Here is a 27,506-nt window from a genome sequence, read left to right as displayed (position 1 = left end):
GGTGAACCTACAAGTCCTATATATCCCTGCAACCAGAAGGGTCACGCAGACATGACGGTATATTGCTTTGAAAAAACTACCATACTTAGAAGTTACAAGTGAAAATGTAGGCAAAAAAATGCTTTTTTTTTTTTTTTTAACTCTAGTTCAATATTTTTATTTCAACTGTTACTTTCTATAGGAAAACCTTGAAGGATCTATACAAATGACCTCTCACTAAATTCAGTATTTTTTCTACTTTTCAGAAATGTATAGCTTTCCGGGATATATTATTGGTTTCACACCCATTTCTATCACTAACTGGAAGGAGTTTGAAAGCACATAAAATTAGGAAATTAGTCTTTTTCCCACTAAAATGCCAAAACTGTTTGGAAACTTTGGTTTTCTACCAAAAGTCTCCCTGTTCCTGAAAGCTGGGAAGATGGTGATTTTAGCACCGCAAACCATTCATGGATACCATTTGCAAGGAAAAACCAGACGCTTTCTTCTTCAGCACCACTTTGCCAAAATAAACAACATATAGCTGTATTTTGGCTAATTTCTCGGTCCACTCCAAGGGAATCCACAAACCCTGGGTACCTTTAGAATCCCCAGGATGTTGGATAAAAGGATGCAAATTTGACATGGATACCTTATGTAGAAAAAAGTTACAAAGCCCTAAGCACAAACTACCCCAAATACCCAAAAAAAGGCTCAGGACTGGGGGAGGAAAAGGCCCAGCAGTTAAGGGGTTAAATAAGAGAATATTAAAATGAAGTGTGAGCTTAATAATTAAGTTAACTCTTCATTTTAATTTTCTCCCTTTTCAAAGTGTTGCCTTTACACACAGCAGGCATCTTGCTCCCAGTGGGTGGTAGACACAGTGACATATTTATAACTGAAACATACAGTCATTTTCTTCTATAAGGAAGAAAATTACAATGAAGAAAAATGTTTCTATAAAACATTGTCTTAATGTTTTTCACTACACACTACCACAATTAAATCCTAATGTTTTTTTAAAAAACTGTTTCTTCAAATTCCTCACATTAAAACAAATGACTGTATTTTCCAGATATAAATATGGCACCATGTCTACAGGCCACTGGGAGTAAAATGCCTGCTGTTTGTAAAGACACTTTCATATGGGTGAAAATTAAAATGATGAGTTTTATGTAATGCATATTAACATAAAGTGATCTCCTCAGTGAAATTTTCTCCCATTTCAAAGTGTTGCAACTACACACAGCAGGCATTTTGCTCCCAGTGGCTGGCCGGGTAGACACGCTGTCATATTCCCAACTGAAAAATGCAGCCACTTTTTTTTAAATAGGAGAAATTTAAAGCGCAGAAAGATTTTCTATCAAGTGCAGAAACTTTTTCCTTAATACGAACATTTTTGCAGAACTTTTTTCTGCAGTTTAAATTTCTCCCATTTAAAAAAAATGGTTGCATATTTGTGTTATACATGTAACAGTGCCACATATGGCGAAAGGTATGTCCTGTGCCACAAGTACAAACGACACAGACTCTCATTCACCCATACACATATATCCCATTCATTCACACACATGTTCATACATCCCTGCAGACCATGTACTCACTGACGCCCATGGCAGTCCTATCATAGTGCCCCTAGTCACAGTATTTTGTTCCAACTATAGTTTTGAGCTCCATGGACATTAGGTTTAAAGTCAGTGAAACTGGGCGATGGGGTGTCTGGTAACAGTGTGCTAGTTACTTGGTCTTCAGTAGCTAATGACGGCTTTCACTGATCAGAAGTTGCTCTCATTACAGAAAAGGTTGGAGACCCCTGTCCTGGACTGTTCATTTCTTTGACATTATTGTGGGAATATGCATACCTTTTTATTTTTATGACTTTTTAAGGTTGATTAGCTTGAGCACCTTGAAGAGCCTTATAAATAATCAACATGATATGGAACGAAAGGTTAAAGAAAACCAAAGAGAACACTACGAGAAGTTATAAACAACTTAAGTACAATAAACATAAAGAATGAACGTCAACATTTCAAATCCTTTATTTTCGTTCTTATCCGTTTAACAGCTTAAAAACAAAAATATATATATATATATATAAATTACATCACGCACAAAAAAGGTACAAAGAAAAAAAAAAAAAGGAAATCATACACAATTATCCCGCATTACCCTATAAAAGTGAGGCAGCACACATACTCTCATAACCCTCACCCCACACACCACACACTGCTTCGGTGCATAGGGGGAACAGCTTGAAATTGCTTCATAGACGCTACGTACAAAGGCTGTGACGGTAACAGATTTGATGCACCTCACTGCAGCCGACAACAGAACACATTTTTTTAAATCTTTTTGGTAGGTTTGGTTTATTTTTTTAAATTAATTCTTTTTTTTGTTTTGCATTCCTCTGGCTACAAAGCAATAAATACAACATTTGCACAAACATTTTATGTACACGCCTGTTAGCAGTTCAGTGGGAAATAAAATGCACCAGAAAAGGCAAAAAAGAAATCTTGTCCTTAATTTGTCTGCGTTCAGAGTGAGGACAGAGGACAGGTTTCAAATACTGCGAAGAAAGTAGATCCTTTGAATATCGGCAAACTCTGTTTTTTGAGTTCGACATTTGTAGGTACATTCGACTGCAGGGTTTTAATGAAAGTAACCATGGTACATTCAAAGGTTTCAAGGTGCAGCAGAGGGGGAGGGGAGAGATATTCTATGGTACAGGCACATATCACTTGTCAGAAGCACTGATGAGCTTATCCGGTATCTTGACCAATAGGGGTGGGCTGCAAAGTGGAAACTGTATACATCAGCACGCCCCCCCCCCTCCCACCACGATTCTACTCCTGCACTGAGAAGCAGAATGCTTACCATCGCACCTATTATCCAAGTTGGTGTACGTGGGGAGATTCAGTAAATGTGATTGGTTAGGGGGTTAGCCAATGACACTGACCAAGACATCCCATGACAGGAAGGAAGAGAGACATCGGGGCCCAGGAAACTGCAGCTATCAAAAATTGGGGAAAGTGTAAAGAAGATGCTCCTGTTGTGGTGCCTTCATAGGCAGGTTGGGCCTATTTCGCTCACCTCTATTTCCGAATTATTTGAGTAAATGGCTACAGTCAGGTGGCAAAGTAGACTGTACGAACTGCACAACATTTGGTCTACTTGCTAGGGCTTCAAGATGCAGCAAACCATGCAGCCCTAAGACCACTCTGTGACTCTGACTGAGCGTACCGGACAACTGCTGCAACCCCTAGTATAACAGAGGGCTCCAGTGGTTTTCCACATCTGGCAATGACCTTTGGGTTACAGCAGTCTTCAAGGGAGACTGTTCCACAGTCAGGGACGCCAGTTCATATAGTGCTAACCCACCCTCAATACACCCCAGAGGAGAAAGGATCTCTGAAAAGCAATGTAGACGCATTAAGTCTCTTCTATACTGCCATTTCACTATCCCTACATCTTGCACATACTTTTTTTTTTTGAGTGAACGGGAGACTCTCATGAAATGCACTTTTTGAAATGTTAAAAAATTAATCTTTATGTCAAGTAATATCTGTAACAAGGATATGGGGTATTTCAGTAAAAGCATATTGCTGCTGCTACCCCAATTGTAAACTGTTTGTGTGCACATGAGTGAACATGTACATGTGCAGGGGGCTGGCGGAGCTGGATGTAGAAAACGGGACGTGGGCGTATTGGACATTATCTGTGGCGTTTTATAAAATAGCCTTGTTTTTCGAAACTGCAACTTGAAAAGTAAATTACTTGTATCTGTAAACAATCGTTCTTGAATGCAAACGGCCATGCCCTTTCACATGCCCTAACCAATCTGTTGCAATGTGTTTAAATAATGCTTTATTACTATTATGGAACTTAATGGAGCTAATTTCATCAGTAGTGGAAGGATGAGGCCAGCCACGCCAGGATTCAATACGTCACCTGCAGTCCATCGGCCATGTTACTAGCTCATTTTACTTTAAGAGAATAGTTCCCTTCCTACCATCACTGGGAGGATCTGGGAAGTTTAGGAACCTGCTATTTATGTATTATCTTAAGGCCACACTGCTAGCACGTGGTGCATAATAAACTGTTATATAAAGTATATGAATTGCTTTAAATCACTTTATTTGGTGGTAATATCAACCTGTCCGTAAAGTTCTTTTGATCTTTATAATTATGAAAAAAGGTGAAGAAGTTGGAGCCCTAAGTGGATGTATCGTAACGCCTATGTAATAAATACCCCGTGGCTAAGATAGAGGCACTGCGTCTACCACATAGACACGTTTGTACTGGGCCTTTTCAGTAGGTGTCACGTGAGGCTATGGTGACACTGCAGGTCTATAACTCTGAATCCCATGCGTGTCAGAGCGCCATGCACGATAAGTCATCCAAGAGCTCCTCCAGGTGCTGCCATGCAGAAAGCACTGCCTGCTTCCAGCTTAAGCGAACACAAACAAAGACTGGGAACTTATGGAAAGGTTATTTACCAGTAACCTCATTTCACTAACTTTGGTATCTTTCAAAGATTCACAGGATTGTGATTTCCAGCCGTTCAATCCTGAGAATCTGTGCAAGAGTCAATGACCGAGAAGGACCGGTAACAAAAATAAACATTATCAGGTACAGGGGGTAATCTGTTCCTTTCAACCGAAGCTGATGTGGGACAGAAATTGCAGGACGCCAGCCCAAATACTGCATGAATTGTTCCAACAGCCAAGGAGGCAGTGGTACCATTTTATGAAACACTCTTCAAATGAAGGCAAAAACATGTGCCTGCTTAGGGCACCACCAGTAGGTGAACAGGTACAGATAACCCCGACAAGCAGCAAATGCTTTCTCTGCGCTTGATGGATTCAAAAGGCTGGGATGAAGTGATGGAAAAGTGCCATGTGGCACAGTGAAGAAAAAAAACCTGTACCGGTCCAGCAATTGAAGAACATCTGAACTTGATTCTCTCATCTTTAAGATAAATGAGTGACAACTAAGCTCTTTGTTAGAGTGGTAGATGTAGCCCTACCAAGTCTCAATGGTCACCAACCCAACACAAGGCCTTATCTCTCAACCCACTGCAGCTCACAAGGAAGCAGATGTTCTGCAGCCCAAGGACCATGTGAAGAAGCTGGTTCCATCTGGACATCTCAGCCAAGGATTACCACCTGTGGTTCTCTAGGCAGCACCTCTTTCATTCAGGGAGTGCTTTGGAGCTATGATGTACTAGGTTTTCATCCATTCATAGTACTTCATTTCTGTCAGCAGGAAACTACTCATCTGATTATCTTTCGCCTCAGCTCAATGTCAAATGATGCTCTGAAAAACGGAGATGAACCACCAATGGTTTCACCGAGCTTTACAGTAATTTGCATCAGAGAACATAAGCAACGTGTCTTTAGGAAAGCATCGGAACGAGGATAGCCAGGTAGAAATAATACCATTTCAACTAACCTATTAGAGGAACCAGGTATAAGTCTCCAAGCTCCAAAAGTCATCAGCAACTGCTGCACACCTGAGGGCCATCCTCCATGTACTACAACTGGGATCCGTTGGGACCACATTACAGTATCTGTGGAGGGTGAAAGTCACCAAAACTACTGAAAGGCTCAGCCTGTTGAATCCTTGTTGGAACTCCACTGAAGCTTTGATAGTGATCTGGATATCCGAAGAGTCGACCAGTTTTCATTGTTCTCTAAGAACATAAAAAGTGAAATGTACATGTCCATTCTAGGCATTCTCCTAACAGAAGGTCATTACTTAATTCGAAATGTTATGTGACCTCCCCTAAACGAGCTTGGACTAAAAGAGCAAATGGCCAGAACAGAGGCGATTGATTTAACAGCGGGTTCGAGGGAATAACCAGGGAGTTCTTGCTTTTTGGAGTCTGAAAGGAGAATTATGGTTGTGTCTCATGTAATAACAAGCAAAGGATTTTAATAAATGGTCTTGTTCAAAATCCTATTGAATTCAGTGTTTTCTGGCAAGGTGTAGATCTGTATATATGTGTGTGTATATATACACCTCATTACATATATACATATATTCAATAAGCAATAATTTACAAAACAAATCAATAGCTCCCACCACTTTTGGGGTCTCAAGACACATAGACAAGCTATATGCCAGAAGAATCCCTGTCCCACACAGGGACGTCCCTAGGACTGGGCTCAGTATGTACGAGTGAAGCCATGGCCACCGTGGTCACTCTCAGGTCTACCTGCTTGTCTATGTGCAGAGGGTACTTTGTGTTCTGATGCCCAAACATGCAAGGACAAGATTGTCTTTATGAAGGCAGATGGGACTGGAGTACGTAACTGCACAGCTGCGTACGAGGCATGCAACTTAGAGCTCCATGCGTCCCTCTCTTTGAATGAAGGTGGCCAGAGCTCTGCTTTTAATCAACCAAACCTCGGATCCTGGCTCTGACCTTCTGGAGATAATTGGGCGATGCTTTCCTTCAAAGAGGATGGGAGATGGACGGGATATAACCAATCCACTCATCACGTGGCTGCCTTCGAAGGATCCCTCCAACTATCCCCCTCCCAAACGTCTGACATGACTCCGATCAACAGAAGCACAAAGCCTGTAGTGACGACTACTCAGTCTGTGCATCTGGGGGTGCTTTACACCATAGCAGCCCCAAATGCACACACGTCACAATGGCCACCTTTACATTGGTTCCCTACAGTCGATGGCAATCAGTGTAGGGATGGTTCTTGCCAGAAACAATGAGTTCAGAAGCCGGTTTATTGGTTTCGACCCATTGAAATCTAGCGGTGATGACGGATGATGGCACTGACGATAGAACACGGCAAAGCTGAGACCGTCAGAAGAAACAATAGGTCCAAAGTCTTGGCTCTTATTGCAAACACCGAGGACAGAGCAGTCTTTGCTGGAGCAAGATTGCTTTTTGCCACCTCTAAGCATTGACACAACTCTGATCAAGTCATAAAAGGAACAAAATACATGAAAGAATGGAAGTTAGATTTGTCACACATCTGCGCTGTATAGTTGGCGTTACCATTTACACACAACCAAGACTCAAACATTAACACCATCCTGCCCGTGGCCGTATACTAGCTACGTGGTCTCCTGGAAGAAAACTGAGGGGATCACAGCTGCACGGAACAAACATTTAAAAAAAACACTTTAAAAAAGAAGATTAAAAATTAATTTGCGGTCTGAACTGCATATATTCTTCAACTGTTCATGCTCTAGCTTTGGATAAACCGAGCCTGACATTGCCTGTCCTTAAAAGAACACTGAAGGAAAGTCTACCTTCTCAGACTGCAGATGGCAAAGCTGGTCTTGAGCTGAAAAAGGGGCGGATCCACCCCACCCCGAAACTTCAAGACGCCTGGGTAAGGGGTACAGTACAGGGAAATATACAACATACACACAGATCTGTACACTAGTAGTGCAATAAAAATAACCAGCAAACTGGGGGAGAGGGCATAAAAGAACAGCATCTTTAACAATAACATTCCCAAGACGCTCACCAACTTTTCAAGTCTCCACCATGAGTAAAGTGCTCCTGTAATTCACGAACAGTGTTTGTGTGCAGTGTGTGTGTGTGTGTGTGTTTGTGTTTAAAGTAATCTCAAGAACAAATGAAACTTCAACTTCGAACAATGTCTGAAGGCAATCTTTTCCGATCAACTTTTTCCCTAAAATCAGAACAGTTTTAGGGGCTGGGTGCAATGAGAAACAAAGACGGTGGGCCCTTTGGTTGACAAGTCGATGCGGCTTTGGTTTGCTTCCTGCATCAGTGGTCAGGCACCCAACAGATGTTGCCGGGCACAGTGGCCCTTCTATGGCAGCTCCTGGTTCTCAGAATGAACCATCTTAGGAGGCCACACTCCGGCTGGAAGGTTGTCCGAGTGTGATCGTCTAATTTTCCCAATATGCTCTACAAGAGATGACTCATTATTTTTCTTAGCTCACCCAGATGCAACATGACCACAAAAGTTTAACTTCATTCCAAAAGAAAGTGCTCCAAGGCAACGTTAGATAACTTAGTGTATCACACAAAGCAGTCGGAGACAAGGATAAAGTTGAAAATTATTGCCTCTGAAATGCCACATCCAAAAGCGGTGGTCACTGCTGCCCATGGACCACACCCATCAAATGCTGAAAGCGCTTCAAGTGTCTTGTACGGCATTATTCCGTCAATGAAACCTCCTGGAATGGACTGAACATTTGCATTTCGTGCTCATGACCTTCCCATATGTGCCCCTATACCCCAAAAACATCATGGTTGCGTTTGGGAATTTCAACTAGAAGTAAGGAAAGTCTGCTGCAACGATACTCACAGTGTATTTGAAAGGGCAGAGACAATGGGGCAATTACCAGGCAACCAGGCAAAATGGAGGGTGACCAGACTGTTACCTTGGTGACCAGTGATTATCTATTTATCGTTTGGCAGTTTAACCGTGGAAGAGGTTTTAGTTTTGGAAATGCACCTTCAGCTGGAAAAAATGAAGCTACCATAAACTTTCTGAGACTTTATCCTTGGGGCAGGTGCGTCAGCCTCAAGCAGCAGTGATCACTCAGGCCTGTAGCGTGGGGGCGAGATATCTCCTTGCTTTCAGCAACAGTAAATAATCAAATAAATAATTTCAGTTCTCAAGTAGTTGAAGTAATTGCGCTACTGTGGATCTCCAAGGAGTAGGCTCTCAGGCGTGCTCCAATACCCTCTCCCTGGGAGGGGAAAGATGAAATCTGGAAGCCACATTCTGTAGAAGCAACACTAATGTAGTGCACAAAGCTTCATGTCATTAGATATAGTTGGCCCGACCACCCCAGGACGATGAAAGGAAAAACAGCAATCCAGCGAATGAGTGAAACGTCTTGAGACTTGCAGTGGGCTAGGGGCTGCGTTAGTCAGGGTGCACGTCATATTTTGAGAGTCTCTTCGACCATGAAGAGGCCTGCCTCCCGATGGGGCTGGCCCGTGTCCCTTCACGCACATCATGTCCCGAGCAGACCACATCCGCCTCATGCAGAAATGCCTGACTGGAGAGCTGAGAGTCTTCTTTCAATAGTCATTTTACCTGTAAAGAGAAGACACCTTTTAAGACCACAGTGAACAGCTGCCTCTTGCTCAGGTCTTAACATGACCACTAGGCATTACTTATAGCTTCATAATGATCTAAGTTACTAGTTGCATCCTGTTATATGGTGGCTCAAACAACTAGTCTTCCATTTTTCACATCTAAATAGAAGTTAACTGAAATTCAATTTCCCTTTCAGATCTGCCCAACTGTTTGTTCCCACGACTGCCCGGCTTTGAATTCTAGTTTCAATGTCGTCGCTCTGCATTTACGCCCAGTGTTTATGCAGAAGGTAAGCTGTTAAATACACCTACCTGCTTCCATGGATGCCCGCCGTTCTTTAACTCTACTCCCACTTTCTTACTTTGCAAGCCAAGTAATGGAAAATTCTTCCACATGCTACAATGTAACCTTTATCTCAACAAATTCTGAAACTTAGCAAACAGTGTGTGCAAATAGAGGAGAGTTCAAAGACTGCGGCGCGGACTCACGCGCGCTGTTGTACGCTACTGTGTTGTTTTGGACATTTTGTCTTTTTAAATTGAAAGCAATTCAGGATATGCAAACAAATATCTTCCTATTCACGAGTTTGCTTTTTATGATTCTCTCGATTTGTACGTCATTACCCTGTTGACTGACAAACATAGTTTGGTCGCTTGTTTGTTTTTTCCTAGGTTTCAAGTCAAGTTTACAGTAAATCTGTGTTGTACAAAGGAATGGCACTGACGACCCAGGTGACCAGTGGTCGAGAAATAGAGGGTGTTGGTAAAGGGCACAATAAGGAATGACAAAGGGAGTGGAGTGAGAAAGTGAAGGAATACAAGCAGAAGTAGTAGTAGAAGGAGTGCTCTGAGGTTTTGTTAACTCACACTATTCAATGCACATGTTTGGGAACCTATGCATGCTCAAACTAGTGCCCAAACATTTGGTAAAGATAATCAAAAACAAATATGCATGCTAAGGGATGCAACAAAACAAATATGCATGCTAAGGGATGCAACAAAACAAATATGCATGCTAAGGAATGCAACAAAACAAATATGCATGCTAAGGAATGCAACAAAACAAATATGCATGCTAAGGAATGCAACAAAACAAATATGCATGCTAAGGAATGCAACAAAACAAATATGCATGCTAAGGAATGCAACAAAACAAATATGCATGCTAAGAAATGCAACAAAACAAATATGCATGCTAAGGAATGCAACAAAACAAATATGCATGCTAAGGAATGCAACAAAACAAACATGCATGCTATAGAATGCTACTTTATATTTGTAAACATGAATGCATGGGCAGTGGTGGTTGTAGCCACCAACCCAAACAAATCTAAATCAGGGCCTCAGTACGTCACCTGCATCCACCCACCAGGAAGTGGTCACCATTTTTAGACAGGAAGTGAGCGTCTGCTTACATTTACGGATGTTGTCAATGTCCCCTTGCTCAGTCATGAAGTGTAGGAGCCCATCCATCAGCAGGAGCGCCTTGTGGTAGCGCTGGGCACTGTCCTCTCGGTGGTGGAACATCTCGTCCAGAGCTGCGGATTGTACCTGTTGAGGGCACTGCACATTAACACAGGAAAGACACATTCCCAGCACAGCTTATCTAGCAGGCACTTTCTTTGGCCACTGTAAAATGAACACCACGTCACTGGACGCCAGCTTTACCTACTGTGTTCTGTTGAATTATTCAACTGGGAAGGACCTCAGGGACATTTAAAACCCTTCTCCTTCGCGACCACAGACTTTTTTGTAATTTACAGTTGTAATAAACTCAAATTTCTAAAACTATATAGATCGTCTACCTGCCTGTTTGGTTCACATCTAAGCTGTGTAATGCCAAGGACTTAACTTGACAAATTGGCAGATGGCATTCTATGAAGACAGACAAAAACAGAATGATCTGCACCACAAGATGCTGCTTGTAAGGAGCTTTGTGGGTTCGCCTCACCAGGCAGACTGCCTTCAACACTGTGACATCACTTCTTGTACAACTTGCTAAAGGAATGCTTTAGGGTGAACATGTTTCGATACAGGAGGGAACTTAAGGACTGTCTGAGGTAAGCGATAGATGCCTGTCAGACGTTCCTGAGTATCGCACACTCTTCTGCCAAAGCAGATGAAGGGACATTTCTGTACACCTCAATCGGTTGGAAAAAACAGAGGCTGTTGGTACTGAAGCTGCACACCACCTGCACAATATTCAATCACATTATTTTTTACATATATGGCCTGCAGCAGAGTTTAACAACCATATTACGTGCCTATTTACCTAATCAACGACTGTTGAAAAAGAATAATAAAACAAAGTGTTGCTTTCTTTTCACTAATCAGACATACAGAAAACAAAATGGTGTTTAGAGTTATGAAGCCACTGACAGCAAAATGGCATTCCCTTGAGAGTCTGGCTCCAGGTATCTGGAGGAGTGCGTCTCCCTCTACTTATCTGGAGGAGTGCGTCTCCCTCTAGTTATCTGGAGGAGTGCGTCTCTCTCCACTTATGTGGAGGAGTGAGTCTACCTCCAGTTATCTGGAGGAGTGAGTCTCCCTCTAGTTATCTGGAGGAGTGCGTCTCCCTCTACTTATGTGGAGGAGTGAGTCTACCTCTAGTTATCTGGGGGAGTGAGTCTCCCTCTACTTATCGGGAGGAGAGAGTCTGGCTCTAGTTTTCGGAAGGAGAGAGTCTGGCTCTAGTTATCTGGAAGGGAGAGTCTGGCTCTAGTTATCCGGAGGGGAGAGTCTGGCTCTAGTTATCTGGAGGGGAGAGCCTGGCTCTAGTTATATGGAGGGAAGAGTCTGGCTCTAGTTACCTGGAGGAGAGAGTCTGACTCTAGTTATCTGGAGGAGAGAGTCTGGCTCTAGTTATCTGGAGGAGAGAGTCTTGCTCTAGTTATCTGGAGGAGAGAGTCTGGCTCTAGTTATCTGGAGGGAAGAGTCTGGCTCTAGTTATCTGGAGGGGAGAGTCTGGCTCTAGCTATCTGGAGGGGAAGAGTCTGGCTCTAGTTATCTGGAGGGGAAGAGTCTGGCTCTAGTTATCTGGAGGGGAAGAGTCTGGCTCTAGTTATCTGGAGGGGAAGAGTCTGGCTCTAGTTATCTGGAGGAGAGAGACTGCTCTAGTTATCCAGAGGGGGGAGTCCGGCTCTACTTATCCAGAGGGGGGAGTCCGGCTCTACTTATCCAGAGGGGGGAGTCCGGCGCTAGTTATACGGAGGGGGGAGTCCGGCGCTAGTTATACGGAGGGGGGAGTCCGGCGCTAGTTATACGGAGGGGGGAGTCCGGCGCTAGTTATACGGAGGGGGGAGTCCGGCGCTAGTTATCTGGAGTAGGGAGTCTGGCTCTAGTTATCTGGAGGGGAAGAGTCTGGCTATAGTTATCTGGAGGGAAAATCTGGCTTTAGTTATCTGGAGGAGAGAGTCTGGCTCTAGTTACCTGGAGGAGAGAGACTGCTCTAGTTATCCAGAGGGGGGAGTCCGGCTCTACTTATCCAGAGGGGGAAGTCCGGCGCTAGTTATACGGAGGGGGGAGTCCGGCGCTAGTTATACGGAGGCGGGAGTCCGGCGCTAGTTATCTGGAGAAGGGAGTCTGGCTCTAGTTATCTGGAGGGGAGAGTCGTTATCTGGAGGGGAGAGTCTGGCTCTAGTTATCTGGAGGGGAGAGTCTGGCTCTAGTAATTTGGAGGGGAGAGTCTGGCTCTAGTAATTTGGAGGGGAGAGTCTGGCTCTAGTAATTTGGAGGGGAAAGTCTGGCTCTAGTTATCTGGAAGAGCGAGTCTGGCTCTAGTTATCCGGAGGAGCGAGTCTGGCTCTAGTTATCTGGAGGAGCGAGTCTGGCTCTAGTTATCTGGAGGAGCGAGTCTGGCTCTAGTTATCTGGAGGAGCGAGTCTGGCTCTAGTTATCCGGAGGAGCGAGTCTGGCTCCAGTTATCTGAAGGAAAAGGTCTGGCTCTCGTTATCTGGAGGAGAGGATCTGGCTCTAGTTATCGAAAGTAGAGAGTCTGGCTCTAGTTATCGGAAGGAGAGAGTCTGGCTCTAGTTATCGGAAGGAGAGAGTCTGGCTCTAGCTATCGGAAAGAGAGAGTCTGGCTCTAGCTATCGGAAGGAGAGAGTCTGGCTCTAGTTATCTGGAGGATAGAGTCTGACTCTAGTTATCTGGAGGATAGAGTCTGGCTCTAGTTATCTGCAGTGGAGAGTATGGCTCTAGTCATCTGGAAGAGCGAGTCTAGCTCTAGTTATCTGGAGGGGAGAGTCTGGCTCTATTTATCTGGAGGAGAGAGTTTGGCCCTAGTTATCTGGAGGAGAGAGTCTGGCTCTAATCATCTGGAGGAGAGAGTCTGGCTCTAATGATCTGGAGAAGAGAGTTCTCTCTCTTTATCTGGAGGATAGAGTCTGGCTCTAGTTATCTGCAGTGGAGAGTATGGCTCTAGTCATCTGGAACAGCGAGTCTAGCTCTAGTTATCTGGAGGGGAGAGTCTGGCTCTAGTAATTTGGAGGGGAAAGTCTGGCTCTAGTTATCTGGAAGAGCAAGTCTGGCTCTAGTTATCTGGAAGAGCGAGTCTGGCTCTAGTTATCCGGAGGAGCGAGTCTGGCTCTAGTTATCTGGAGGAGCGAGTCTGGCTCTAGTTATCTGGAGGAGCGAGTCTGGCTCTAGTTATTCGGAGGGGAGAGTCTGGCTCTAGTTATCGAAAGGAGAGAGTCTGGCTCTAGTTATCTGGAGGGGAGAGTCTGGCTCTAGTTATCTGGAGGGGAGAGTCTGGCTCTAGTAATTTGGAGGGGAGAGTCTGGCTCTAGTAATTTGGAGGGGAAAGTCTGGCTCTAGTTATCTGGAAGAGCGAGTCTGGCTCTAGTTATCCGGAGGAGCGAGTCTGGCTCTAGTTATCTGGAGGAGCGAGTCTGGCTCTAGTTATCTGGAGGAGCGAGTTTGGCTCTAGTTATCTGGAGGAGCGAGTCTGGCTCTAGTTATCCGGAGGAGCGAGTCTGGCTCCAGTTATCTGAAGGAAAAGGTCTGGCTCTCGTTATCTGGAGGAGAGAGTCTGGCTCTAGTTATCAGGAGGAGAGGATCTGGCTCTAGTTATCGAAAGTAGAGAGTCTGGCTCTAGTTATCGGAAGGAGAGAGTCTGGCTCTAGCTATCGGAAAGAGAGAGTCTGGCTCTAGCTATCGGAAGGAGAGAGTCTGGCTCTAGTTATCGGGAGGCGAGAGTCTGGCTCTAGTTATCGGAAGAAGAGAGTCTGGCTCTAGTTATCTGGAGGATAGAGTCTGACTCTAGTTATCTGGAGGATAGAGTCTGGCTCTAGTTATCTGCAGTGGAGAGTATGGCTCTAGTCATCTGGAAGAGCGAGTCTAGCTCTAGTTATCTGGAGGGGAGAGTCTGGCTCTATTTATCTGGAGGAGAGAGTTTGGCCCTAGTTATCTGGAGGAGAGAGTCTGGCTCTAATCATCTGGAGGAGAGAGTCTGGCTCTAATGATCTGGAGAAGAGAGTTCTCTCTCTTTATCTGGAGGATAGAGTCTGGCTCTAGTTATCTGCAGTGGAGAGTATGGCTCTAGTCATCTGGAACAGCGAGTCTAGCTCTAGTTATCTGGAGGGGAGAGTCTGGCTCTATTTATCTGGAGGAGAGAGTTTGGCCCTAGTTATCTGGAGGAGAGAGTCTGGCTCTAATCATCTGGAGGAGAGAGTTTGGGCCTAGTTATCTGGAGGAGAGAGTCTGGCTCTAATGATCTGGAGGAGAGAGTTCTCTCTATTTATCAGGAGGGGAGAGTCTGGCTCTAGTTATCTGGATGGGGGAGACTGGCTCTAGCAGTCTGAAGGAGAGAGTCTGGCTCTCGTTATCTGGAGTTGGGAGTCTGCTCTAGTTGTCTTGAGGAGAGAGTCTGCTCTAGTTATATATACAACAGAGTCTGGCTCTAGGTTTCTTATGAGAGAATCTGCTGTAGTTATCTGTAGGAGAGACTCCGTCACTAGTTATCTGGAAGACAGAGTCTGGATGTAGTTACCTGGAGGCGTAGCTTTACCATGTTACAGTTTCTGCATTTGCAAACAAATTTGAGGATACTGCCATTCTTCAAAAATGTTTTCTAGCACTACGCCGTCCATGACCCACTTGTGATTTTCCTTGCAGAATCTGACTAGTGCATCCCATGGGTGTTCTGGCCTTCTAGGAGGTGATTCACAATTATCGACAACCCTCTGGAAATCAGTCTTTGCCAGAGTGTCTGAGCTTCCCTGGAGAGAGGGTGCAGTCTGGTTCTTTCTTGTTTGCTGAGATGGTAACTGGCTGTAGTATCACCTGGGTTGGTCAGGATCCTGTTCATCATAAGAGATGGGAGGAAAGCCTTCAGAGAGCTCTGTGGATGGCCCTGAGCAGCAGCACTTCAATAAGATACTATTTATCCTTTTTCAGCCATGTTCCTTGAATATTTAAAGTGTCCAGATGGGCACCTCACTCTAGAAATGATGCGTGTCTAGATCGGCACCTTACACTAGAAGAGATGCGTATCTAGATGGGCACCTTACACTAGAAGAGATGCGTGTCTAATTGGGAACCTTACACTAGAAGAGATTCGTGCCTAGATGGGCACCTTACACTAGAAGAGATTCGTGCCTAGATGGGCACCTTACTCAAGAAGAGATGCATGCCTAGATGGGCAACTTACTCTAGAAAGAGATGCATGCCTAGACGGGCACCTTACACTAGAAGGGATGCATGCCTAGATGGGCACTCTACACTAGAAGAAATGCGTGCCTAGATGGGCACTTTACTGTAGAAGAGATACGTGCCTAGATGGGCACCTTACACTAGACGGGATGCGTGCCTAGATGGGCACCTTACACTAGAAGGGATGCGTGCCTAGATGAGCATCTTACACTAGAAGGGATGCGTGCCTAGACGGGTACCTTACACTAGAAGACATACGCGTCTATATGAGCACCTTACACTAGAAGACATGAGTGTCTAAATGGCACCGTACACTAGCAGAGATGCGTGTCTAGATGGGCACCTAACACTAGAAGAGATGTGTGTCTAGATTGGCACCTAACACTAGAAGAGATGTGTGTCTAAATGGGCACCTTACACTAGAAGAGATGCGTGTCTAGATGGGCACCTTACACTAGAAGACATTCGTGTCTAAATGGCACCTTACACTAGAAGAGATGCGTGTCTAGATGGGCACCTTACACTAGAAGAGATGCGTGCCTAGATGGGCACCTTACACTAGAAGACATGCATGCCTAGATGGGCACCTTACACTAGAAGAGAGGCGTGCCTAGATGGGCACCTTACACTAAAAGAGATGCATTTGTCCCAATAGCTTGAGTTGGCACCTTCTGAGTGAACGGTACGATGTTCGAAAGCAGTAAACTGTCACCACTCATTCTCCGCTCATGGAGGTGTAAGCTGTGCAGACCAGATTGTAAGACTCTGGCCTGCTGCTGCCGTAGAAGGTCCTCATGCAGAGGCTGCCTGATCAGGGACAGATGCACATGGCCAGAAGTTGCAAGTACTCTCCTGGGGTAATCCGGAGCCACTAAGATGACTTGAGCCCGGTCATTCCTGATCTTCTTCAGAACTTTGGGCATGAGAGGTAGAGGCGGGAAGGCATACAGAAATCATGAGCCCCACTCTAAGTGTAAAGAATCTCAGAGGGAGTGTCACTTTCCACATAAGCATGGACACTTCTAGAAGAGACAAACAGATCCAGCTAGGATTCTTCCAATTGCTGGAAGATGCCCTGTGCCTCAATCAGAGTATAATTGCCATTGCTGATCTGCTAAGCAACGCTGGCTGAGTTCTTCCGCTCTAGCGTTCAGAAATACTGCCAGGTGGCTGGATACCAGGGAAATGCCCTGGCGGTTCTGCCAGTTGCAGAGCCTCCACAGGACCCAGAACCCCACTCTGCCCAGTTCTTTTTAATACCACATGGCAGTGGTGTTGTCCATGAGAACCTGAATCAGCTTCTCCTTGATGGATGGAAGGAAGTAATTTAGAAACAAGCGAATCACCCACAACCCTAACAGACGGATTTTTAAGCAGGTCCCTGTCGGATACCAGAGCACTCTGATCTCTGCCTCTCCCAGATGGCCTCCTTAAACCAGCAACAATGCATACATCAATGCCATCAACTCTGGGAGGGGTAGGGAGATGTCTACCACTGGTTCAATAGCTGTTGAGCAGCCACCACTGCAGGGCTTTCTTCTTCTTTGAAAAATGGATGGAAACCAACAGGAGGGCTGAGCCCACAGACTTCAGAAACCACTGCAGAGCCCAGATATGCCATCTGGTGAGTTTCATAAGCAGGATGCAGTAGACTTCAGCTTTCACCCAGTCCCAGAAAAGAAATGGAATCTTTGGGATCATAGCACAAATGCCCTGGACTTGTTGAGCCAGGGGAAATACTTAAGAGAACACTGTATCCAGAACAGTTCCGATGACAGAGAAAAGGAGTAAGGTGGGGTTTCAGCACGTTGATCGAGAACCCCAAAGATGTGAGGAGGTTCACAGTTGTCTGGAGGTGACCTATGACTAACTGTGGGGAGCCCACCTTCAGCAGCCATTCGCTGAGTTATGAGGAGAATGGTATTCCCAACCTCCGGAGATGTGCTGCGACCACCAGCATCCCTTTCTTGAACACCTGACAGACGCTGGTGAGGATGAAGCGGAGCACAGAAAACTGAAAATACTGATGGCCTGCCTTGAACGGCAGGTAATGCCTGTGGGACTGCAGGATGGTGATGTGGAAATAAGCATCCTGCAAATCAGCCAGCTGCCTGGATCCAAGGCAAATAGGGCTTGGGCCAGCATGATCATCTTCAACGTGTCTCTCCTCAGAAAGAAGCTGAGGGCGAACATCTAAAATAGGACAAAGGCCTCTGTCTCTTTTCGGCACCAGGAAAGAACAGGAATAACATTCAGTCCCTATTCTGGTACAGGGACCCTCTCCATGGCTCCTTTGTCCAAAGGAGCCTGGACTTTCTACTGTAAGAAAAGTGGTCCTACGACAGCTGCTCTGGTGTAGGAGTTATATGCAGTGGAGTGGAAAGGAGCGGTAGTGCATATCCTTGCTGAACGACTTGAAGCACCCACCTGTCTGTTGTGAAGCTCTGCTGTCGGTGGAGGTAATAACTTATCCTGCCTTCAACAGGATAAGCATGTATCACCAAGGGCTAACTAAAGTGGTTTGGTGGTGGAAGGGGCAGGGTACAGAGCAGTATGTTGCCTCTGAAGACCTGGATGTGTCGGCCAGCTCCCCAATTATGACCTCGAAAGGTTGGGGGTGCTGATGTTGTGGAGATGGATCTTGGCATTGTCGGTGCACCAAACCTCTTCCAAAGCTTTAAAAGGAGTGAAATCACTGGGGACAGTGCTACACTGGAGTGGAAAACCCAAGGAATGTGCTGTGGCTCTGCTCTCTTTGAAGTTCTTCAGGGCCGAGTCTGCCTTGTCACTGAAGGGTCAGGTGCCATCAAATGGCACGTCCATCAGTCAAGCCTGCACGTCACTAGAGAAGCCAGTCTATCTAATCCATATGTGGTGACAAAGCACCTTGCTGGTACCAAATGCCCAGCCCAACCACTCGGTGGTATCCAGCCCAGAGAGGATGACACTCTTTACTGCGTTTTGGCAACCCTGTATAATCTGTGCAAGGTTGGGGCAGAATTCTTGTAGAACTGTGGACAAGATCTCGTGGACCATGTCGCATAATGCATGCTCACAGCATCCCAGGAGGCATCATGCATTTAGAAAACAGAAGGCAAGATTGGCTGAAGCAAACATCCACTTTTCGACAGTCTTCATTTGCTTTGGTTCATTATCAAGAGGCATAGTAGGGAATGAATTTGGGCTGAATGCGAAGAGGACCTTTACGGACAGCAACCTCTAGAGTGAGAATGGGTTTGTGTTTTCTACTTCAATCGAAACAGGCCCTTAAACGTCTTCTGATGATGTTCGGCAATGTAGAGCTTGGCTTCGGGGTCTCGGATCACCTTTTGATTCATCCTGGTGCGGTCCTCGCAAGACTTAGAGTCATGTGACTAAGTCAAGCATCAAGGACAAACCTTGGGGGGATGGGGGTCGGCTCAGGTCTATCAGAGAAATTTGTTTGATAGTTCCTGCAAGGCTTATTTGGGCTCTAGCGTCACTTCTTAGTTGGAAGGGGGTCAACGCTGAGCCGCATGATGTTACCTATTGGTGCAAGAGGGGATTGCTGAAAGGAATTCTCCAGTGTCCGTCTGGCACCTGGGGATTATTCATGAGGTGAGGAATCTATGGTTAAAACTGTCCATCAGAATGTCCATCAGAGAGAGGGAGAGCTGGGAGAGAGACATAGAGAGGGAGGGGGAGGGGAGAGAGAGAGAGAGAGAAGGAGAAAGAGAGGGGGAGAGAGGGAGAGTGAGATGGAGAGAGAGAGAGAGAGAGCGAGGGAGAGAGAGACAGAGAGAGAGGTAGAGAGAGAGAGAGGTAGAGAGAGAGAGAGGTAGAGAGAGAGAGAGAGAGAGAGAGAGAAGGAGAAAGAGAGGGGGAGAGAGGGAGAGTGAGATGGAGAGAGAGAGAGAGAGCGAGGGAGAGAGACAGAGAGAGAGAGCGAGCGAGGGAGAGAGACAGAGAGAGAGAGAGAGAGAGAGAGAGAGAGAGAGAGAGAGAGAGAGAGAGAGAGAGAGAGAGAGAGAGAGAGAGAGAGAGAGACAAACCCTCCTCATTTCCTTTTCTTCTCGACCTGCTCCAGGCGCACTGGAGCTTGAAGAGAGAGCTCACACCAATGGTCAGTGTAGCTGAGCACTTACCATCTGCACGGCGTGGCTGAAGATGAGCTTCTCCGCAGTGATGCTATTGATGCGATCCATCAGCTTTTGCTTGTCGGCAAAGAAGCGCTGCAGTCGCATGTTGAGGCAGTGGCAGGACGCGACACTGGACTTGTAGAGCTCATTCAGTTTCTTTACCACTGTGGAGAGAAGAGAGCCTGGCTATATTGCTGGATTCACTTTATTCTTCAGAGAATTTAGAAACTTTGCCATGGATTATCTCTCTTGGCAACATTTTCTGCATTCGCCGTACCATCTGTCTATTTGAACAAGTTCCTTAATTTCGGTAATGATATATCTGTAAGAGATATATATTTACGTTTTGAATGTGGTCGGTTTAGTGTATAATGAAAAAGTGCCATAATCTCAGTTAGGAACTGCACACCAGTCAGGTGTGAACTACACAGTACATGTTCAACACACAGGGGCATTTTGTAATGCTGAGTATGGAACGGTCTTAGTGTCTTCATTTCTGCCTCAGATGAGTAAAATGAAAGACATCTCAAGAGGTAAAAGTCAACAAGTAACTCAATGACAATTATAACAGTAAAGATACAGAAAAACAACGTCATGGGTGGGACTAAGGGGCATGCCCAGGATTGTAAACAGTCTGAAACTGAATCTGCCACCTTCTACCTGGGCCCTCTCCAGTAAAACTAGAGGGGAGGGTTTTGGTACCTTCCAAGCACAGGAGGGGCAGCAGCATGCTCTGGCGTCTAAGGGTGCATAGAGGGGACACCCACCTTGTGTTTCTGCTAAAGAGTGCATGGAGGGGACACCTACCTTGCTTGACTGCTAAAGAGTGCATGGAGGGGACACCTACCTTGCTTGACTGCTGAAGAGGGCGTAGAGGAGACTGCTAAAGAGTGCATGGAGGGGACACCCACCTCGCTGGACTGCTAAAGAGTGCATAGAGGGGACACCTACCTTGCTTGACTGCTAAAGAGTGCATGGAGGGGACCCCCACCTTGCTTTTCTGCTAAAGAGTGCATAGAGGGGACACCTACCTTGCTTGACTGCTAAAGAGTGCATGGAGGGGACCCCCACCTTGCTTTTCTGCTAAAGAGTGCATGGAGAAGACATGTACCTCGCCTTTCTCCTAAAGAGTGCAAGGAGGGGACAACTACCTTGCTTGACTGCTGCACAGTGCATGGAGAAGACATATACCTCGCTTTTCTGTTAAAGAGTGCATTTAGGGGACACCTACCTTGCTGGACTGCTAAAGAGTGCATGGAGGGGGCTGCTAAAGAGTGCATGGAGGGGACACCTACCTTGCTTGACTGCTAAAGAGTGCATGGAGGGGACACCCAGCTTGCTTGACTGCTAAAGAGTGCCTGGAGGGGACCCCTACCTTGCTCGACTGCTAAAGAGTGCATGGAGGGGGCTGCTGAAGAAAGTATGGAAGGGACACCTACCTTGCTTGACTGCTCAAGAGCGCATAGAGGGGACACCTTCCTTCCTTGACTTCTAAAGAGTGCATGGAGGGGACACCTACCTTGCTGGACTGCTAAAGAGTGCATGGAGGGACTGCTGAAGAATGCATGGAGGGGACACCTACCTTGCTTGACTGCTATAGAGTGCATGTAGGGGCCACCTACCTTGCTGGACTGCTAAAGAGTACATGGAGGGGACACCTACCTTGCTGGACTGCTAAAGAGTGCATGAAGGGGACTTCTGAAGAGTGCATGGAGGGGACACCTACCTTGCATGACTGCTAAAGGGTGCATGGAGGGGACCCTTACCTTGCTTGACTGCTAAAGAGTGCATGGAGAGGACAACTACCTTTCTGGACTGCTAAAGAGTGCATGCAGGGGACTGCTAAAGAGTGCATGGAGGGGACATCTACATTGCTGGACTGTTAAAGAGTGCATGCACGGGACGTCTGAAGAGTGCATGGAGGGGATCCCTACCTTGCTTGACTGCTAAAGAGTGCATGGGGTGGACACCCACCTTGCTGGACTGCTAAAGAGTGCATGGAGGAGACACCTACCTTGCTGGACTGCTAAAGAGTGCATGGAGGGACTGCTGAAGAGTGCATGGAGGGGACACCTACCTTGCTTGACTGCTAAAGAGTGCATGGAGGGGACACCTACCTTGCTTGACTGCTGAAGAGGGCATGGAGGGGACTGCTAAAGATTACATGGAGGGGACCTCTACCTGCTTGCCTGCTGAAGAGTGCATGGAGGGGACACCTACCTTGCTTGACTGCTGAAGAGTGCATGGAGGGGACACCTACCTTTCTTGACTGCTGAAGAGTGCATGGAGGGGACACCTACCTCGCTTGACTGCTAAAGAGTGCATAGAGGGGACACCTACCTTGCTTGACTGCTAAAGAGTGCATGGAGGGGACACCTACCTTGCTTGACTGCTGAAGAGGGCATGGAGGGGACTGCTAAAGATTGCATGGAGGGGACCTCTACCTGCTTGCCTGCTGAAGAGTGCATGGAGGGGACACCTACCTTGCTTGACTGCTGAAGAGTGCATGGAGGGGACACCTACCTTGCTTGACTGCTGAAGAGTGCATGGAGGGGACACCTACCTCGCTTGACTGCTAAAGAGTGCATAGAGGGGACACCTACCTTGCTTGACTGCTAAAGAGTGCATGGAAGGGACACCTAGCTTGCTTGACTGCTAAAGAGTGCATGAATGTAAGAAACTGGCTCTACATATACTACACCAAAATGAGGTATAGTGTGTATAGGGTCCAGGTAACTCCAAAGGTAGGCAGAGGTTAACGTTAGATAGAACCTTACTCTCTATTTGTGGTAGCTTGGTCGAGCAGTAAGGCAGAGGACAGTCAGCAAACAAATTCACACACTCAGAGACTGAACTCTAGGCCAATGATTTTGTATACAAAATATACTGTGTTTTATTTTAGAGCCAAGCAAGCCTGGCACAGGTAAGCATTAAATACTTTACAGTAATAAGTTACTGAGTGTCGAACAGTTTGAAAATGCAATAGAAACAGAGAACACAATGGGGGGTGAAGTATCATAACGTAAAGTCCTACAAGCTTGGGCACATTGTTTTAGGCCCAGGTCTCTGCACAGTGGTACAAGTCAGGATCTACGTATTTCATTATAGGCGGTGCAAAAGAATAAAACATGGGCGAGATCTTCTTTGGTTTCGTTACAGACAGGGCAAATCCCCTCTCCCCTCCCCACCCATTTACAAGTCGATTCCCCAATCGGAAGGCATCCATACCTTAATTGGATATATAACTTTTTTGCCATGGGGGGATGCAAGACTTAGCAAATACAGTACATTGAAATGAATAGGCTTTTTCAGTAAATTGCAGGTAAGTTACTTTTCACTGTACTTTTCTTACTCAGTGCTGGATACCTGGATTCAGCACTGGGACATTTCATGCAAACAGCTAAGTAAATACGTTTTGGTAATTTGTGCGATTTTTAAAGAATACTTTTAGATTTTGAAACTTCACACTTCGAAACTTTTTGGAAGAAAATCGGTCAATGTTATCCTATGTAGGAAAAGTAGTTATCGGTTCACAGGTAAGTTTTTATTTGTTTTCACCCCTCTTCAGCCAGGATAGCTTAATTCCAGTGGCACAGTGAGCCCAGGACCCACGTCTGGGCATACCAAGCGCACTTAGGGCAAGAAAGCAAAAGACACACAATTGATGGACAGAATGCAGAGCAAATCAAAACATTCACCCCCAGTGAAGACATCTGGGTTAAATCCAAAATTCTTTTGCTCACCATGCCACCCCAGTTTAGACGTGGCCATATGCAAATCAGTCTTGACCCTGTGCCTCATGGGAACAGTGCAGCCCAAACTGCCAAGCCAGGTCCTCCCAGGACCAGAAACAAGCATCCTAGGACCGGTTTTGGGGTTTCACCCCTCTTCAGCCAGGATAGCTTAATTCCAGTGGCACAGTGAGCCCAGGACCCAGTAAATTGCAGGTAAGTTACTTTTCACTGTACTTTTCTTACTCAGTGCTGGATACCTGGATTCAGCACTGGGACATTTCATGCAAACAGCTAAGTAAATACGTTTTGGTAATTTGTGCGATTTTTAAAGAATACTTTTAGATTTTGAAACTTCACACTTCGAAACTTTTTGGAAGAAAATCGGTCAATGTTATCCTATGTAGGAAAAGTAGTTATCGGTTCACAGGTAAGTTATCGACAGTGGGAGTTCAAGTTCTGGGGGTAGACTCAAGGGTCCCCCATGGTCAGGGATGCACTCTTGTTACACCCTAAGAGGCACTGGGGTGGCCCGGTGCAGAGTGTTGAGACCTAATGTAATCCAATGGGGGATAGGGGCCTCCGGTTGGTGGCTGCTGGCTAGCAGGCCACACGGCTTTGGGAGCAAAGCTCCTGGACTTTAGCTCAGGGCAAATGGGGAACAAGCCAGCACAAAAGGTGCACCCTCAGCGGCGCTGGGGCGACCGGGTGCAGAGTGCTGTTTTGGCGTCAGGGGCCCTGTTGTTTTCAATGGAGATTTCCGTTTTTGGTTTTTAGCTGCAGGCTCGATGCAGGAAGAGTTCCGGGAGGAACCAACAGCTGGGCAGATAAGTTGGAGGGCTCCGGGACGTAGGTGCACCTCGGGCTCCTTTCTCCAGGCCACAGGGCGGCTAGATGCAGGGGTGTCTTTTGAGGTTGGATTTCACCTTACCCACTCACGGGTCGGGAGGGAGGGGGGGGGGTGTTCTCCGTGCAGAGGCTGCAGGCGATGTCGGGGAGTCCTGGAGAGGTCAACCCAAAGTGGACTCGGACTCTGGCGTGCTGGGGGACCTTGCTGGAACCAGTGGGCCACTCGAACTCGGCTGTAGGCGACGGGTGCAGTGTGGTGTTTCCAGGCGTCAAGATTCTTTGTCCTCAGCAGGCTCTGAGTCTTGCTTTGGAGTTTCTTTTGAACAGAACTGCTGTTCACAGGAGATCCGGTCTTTGTTGAAGGCAGCTAGTCCTCCCAGGGGTTCTGGAGGTCGCTGACTGCAGGACAAGGCGACTTTTGGCGCAGGATCTCAGAAAACTGCAGATGGGCCGGTAGGGCTGGGGCCAAGTCCGTTGTTCTCTGCAGTCATCTCTGCTGGGCGTCTTCTTTCGTCCTTCTTCGTAGGTTGCGGGAATCTGAGGAAGCAAGGTTCAGGGTGCCCCCTAAATACTAAATTTAGGGGCGTTAAAGGTAGGTAAAGGGCAGGGACCAATGGGTCCCTTCCCTGAGGGGAGTACACCCCCTATTCTGCCCCTTTCCAGTGGGAGGGGGGCAGGAGCCTGTCCGTGGTTGGTTGGGGCCCCCCATCCTCAAGATGACGGGGACTCTGTGTTGTGCTTCACCTCGCCTCCCCCACCTGAAGGGTGGAGTTGGCAGAGGTGGATACACCTCTCTCACTCACTAGGTTTTCCTGCCGATTCTTTCATCCAAAGTGGGGGGGGAGAACCAGTGGGGACCAGTTGCTGAAAGCAGCAAAGGGTCTGGGGAATCTCCAAAGGCAGTATGCCTTTGAAGCTTCCCCTTCGTGAACCCTGCCCATCCTGGGGGAGGAGGCTTGGCACCTCGTCCCAGGCTGTGCATTGTTTCAGGCTCCCGAGATCGGCAGGCTCTCGACCCAGGGGTCCAGAAACATGTCGGTTGGTGGCAGCCTAAGCAGCCACTCTAGAAGTGGGTCCTTTTTCAGGGGGCATCTCTAAGATGCCCTCTGGGGGCATTTTTCATTAAATCCCACCTGCACTTACAGTGTCTACACTGTAGGGGTACAGGGCTCATGCACCTGTATCCTCACCACTGACATAGGGCACCCAGCTAGAGGGGTGACTGATCCATGTCATGGTAGTGGGTTGTAGGCATGGCACACAGGGATGTGTGCCATGTCGACTCTTCACTTTGTTCTGCACCAAAACAGGCAGCCTGCAAAGGCAGTGTGTGTGTAAAAGTACACGGCCTCTAAGGGTGGCACAATAAGTGCTGCAGTCCTTAGAGGTCTTCCCTGGTCACAGTGCCCTGGGTACCTGTGGTACCATTTATCAGGGGCTGACCTGTGGCCAGAGATGCCAATTGGGTTTGTTTTGGGGAAAGAACACAGGTCCTGGGAGCCTGATTTGCATGGACCCAGGGCACATCAAGTAAAAGTGCATCAGTAGTCTGGCAAAAAGTGTGTGGTGGGGGGGGGGGGGAGTGGTGTTACTGCAACAGAAACCCACTTTCCTACAATGGAGGGGACACCTACCTTGCTGGACTGCTAAAGACTACATGGAGGGGACACCTCCCTTGCTGGACTGCTAAGGAGTGCATGGAGGGGACTGCTGAAGAGTACATGGAGGGGACACCTACCTTGCTTGACTGTGGAGGACAGGCACAGTTTCCCTGCTTTCACCTGCTCCATGGAGGTCTGCAGGCCAACGGACAGGAGCTCTGCCGCCTTCAGATACAGCACCAGCTGCTCGGCATAGCTACGACAGACACAAAAATGAAAGAAAACAGAATGGCATTACTCGGGGAAACCATCATGAGCCCTTTGTGGTGAACACTCTGGACCTCCAGTGACGCAGATGCAGCAGCAGGTTGGCATCCAGGCCTTTACTCAGACTCAGATGTACTATGTTGAGCTACTACTGTGTGCTCTCTGCTGAGTGAGACATTATGGTCTACTACCAGCCCATGTTCCTCGGAGTAGGAGACCCTGTCCTCTCACCTGGCCTGAGCTGACACCATATGTTTGATGTTCCTGCGGCTTGCATGCGATGCTCTCTGCTAAGTGAGACATTATGGTTGACTACCACCCCATGTTCCTCGGAGTACGAGACACAGTCCTCTCACCTGGCCTGCAATGCTCTGAGCTGACACCATATGTTGGGTGATCCCGTGGGTTTCGTGCCATGCTCTATGCTGAGTCAGGCACACTGCTTGACATGCACACTCCGATTTTGACTTTTTTGTAACCTTGACTACGGAAAACAAACTTCTCAAGGCAAACATCCACTGTGATAACATCAGTGCGAACTGAAGCAAACGTAACAATCTGGCGAAGACCTTTGTCAGGTTAGGAGCGAGATGTGAGTGTAATTGAATGTGCCCTAGACTCACCCACGGGCATGGACTGGATGTGCACTTTGGTGAGAAAGGCAGATTTGATTCTCCAACTCCATTCTCTGCTGAGTAGGGTATGTTATATCAGGCATATTCCTTTAGTCTGTTGAACAGTGTACTATCACATACCCTAATACACTCCTAGGACATATATGGTTACTACTGAGAATACACTATGTGGCATCTGACATGTCACATCAAGCCTCTTCTTAAAATGTGCTTCAATACCACCATGAGAAGGTACTCAACCTCTGTAGAGAATGATCACACCTCCTTAAACAGAGCTCCACTCTCAACAGAGAAGGGTAATGAAAGAGACACAGAATTCCCCCTCGGACACACATCTCTGTTATTAACCACCATTCAGTAAGACGCACATAACTCCCTCAGCTGAAAAGTGCAATGTCAGATACACTAAATTCCACCTCACACACACTCACACCTCTCCACTACTAACCAGCATGCAGTAAGACATGACATATATACCTCCCTCTGCTGAGAAGGATAATGTCAGACAATAAATTCCATCTCGGATACAAGAGTGTCTATTAAGTCTCATACTCGCCACCGACTGCTGAAAAGGGTCATGTTAGTTACAGCCTGTGTACACAGATTGGCTACTACAGAAC

The 27,506-nt window shown here is 46.7% G+C and overlaps 1 protein-coding gene across 2 annotated transcripts in view; it reads right to left on the bottom strand.

Annotated features, from left to right (window-relative positions):
* Nucleotides 1-2,002: 2,002 nt before the first annotated feature.
* The window catches only part of ULK1 (unc-51 like autophagy activating kinase 1), a 283,256-nt gene continuing 257,752 nt past the window's right edge, over nt 2,003-27,506 (bottom strand). For both annotated transcript variants that reach the window (XM_085635032.1, XM_085635033.1), the window contains exons 25-28: nt 26,122-26,240; nt 19,810-19,967; nt 10,450-10,585; nt 2,003-9,032 (exon numbers count right to left, since the gene is read on the bottom strand). In XM_085635032.1, the coding sequence (XP_085491158.1) occupies nt 8,977-9,032; nt 10,450-10,585; nt 19,810-19,967; nt 26,122-26,240 (469 nt within the window). In that variant the 3' untranslated portion in view covers nt 2,003-8,976. The remainder of the gene's footprint in view (nt 9,033-10,449; nt 10,586-19,809; nt 19,968-26,121; nt 26,241-27,506) is intronic.

This window comes from Triturus cristatus, chromosome 11 (assembly GCF_964204655.1).
Source record: "Triturus cristatus chromosome 11, aTriCri1.1, whole genome shotgun sequence".
Classification (NCBI taxonomy): Eukaryota; Metazoa; Chordata; class Amphibia; order Caudata; family Salamandridae; genus Triturus; species Triturus cristatus.
This window is presented reverse-complemented; position numbering and strand designations above follow the sequence as displayed.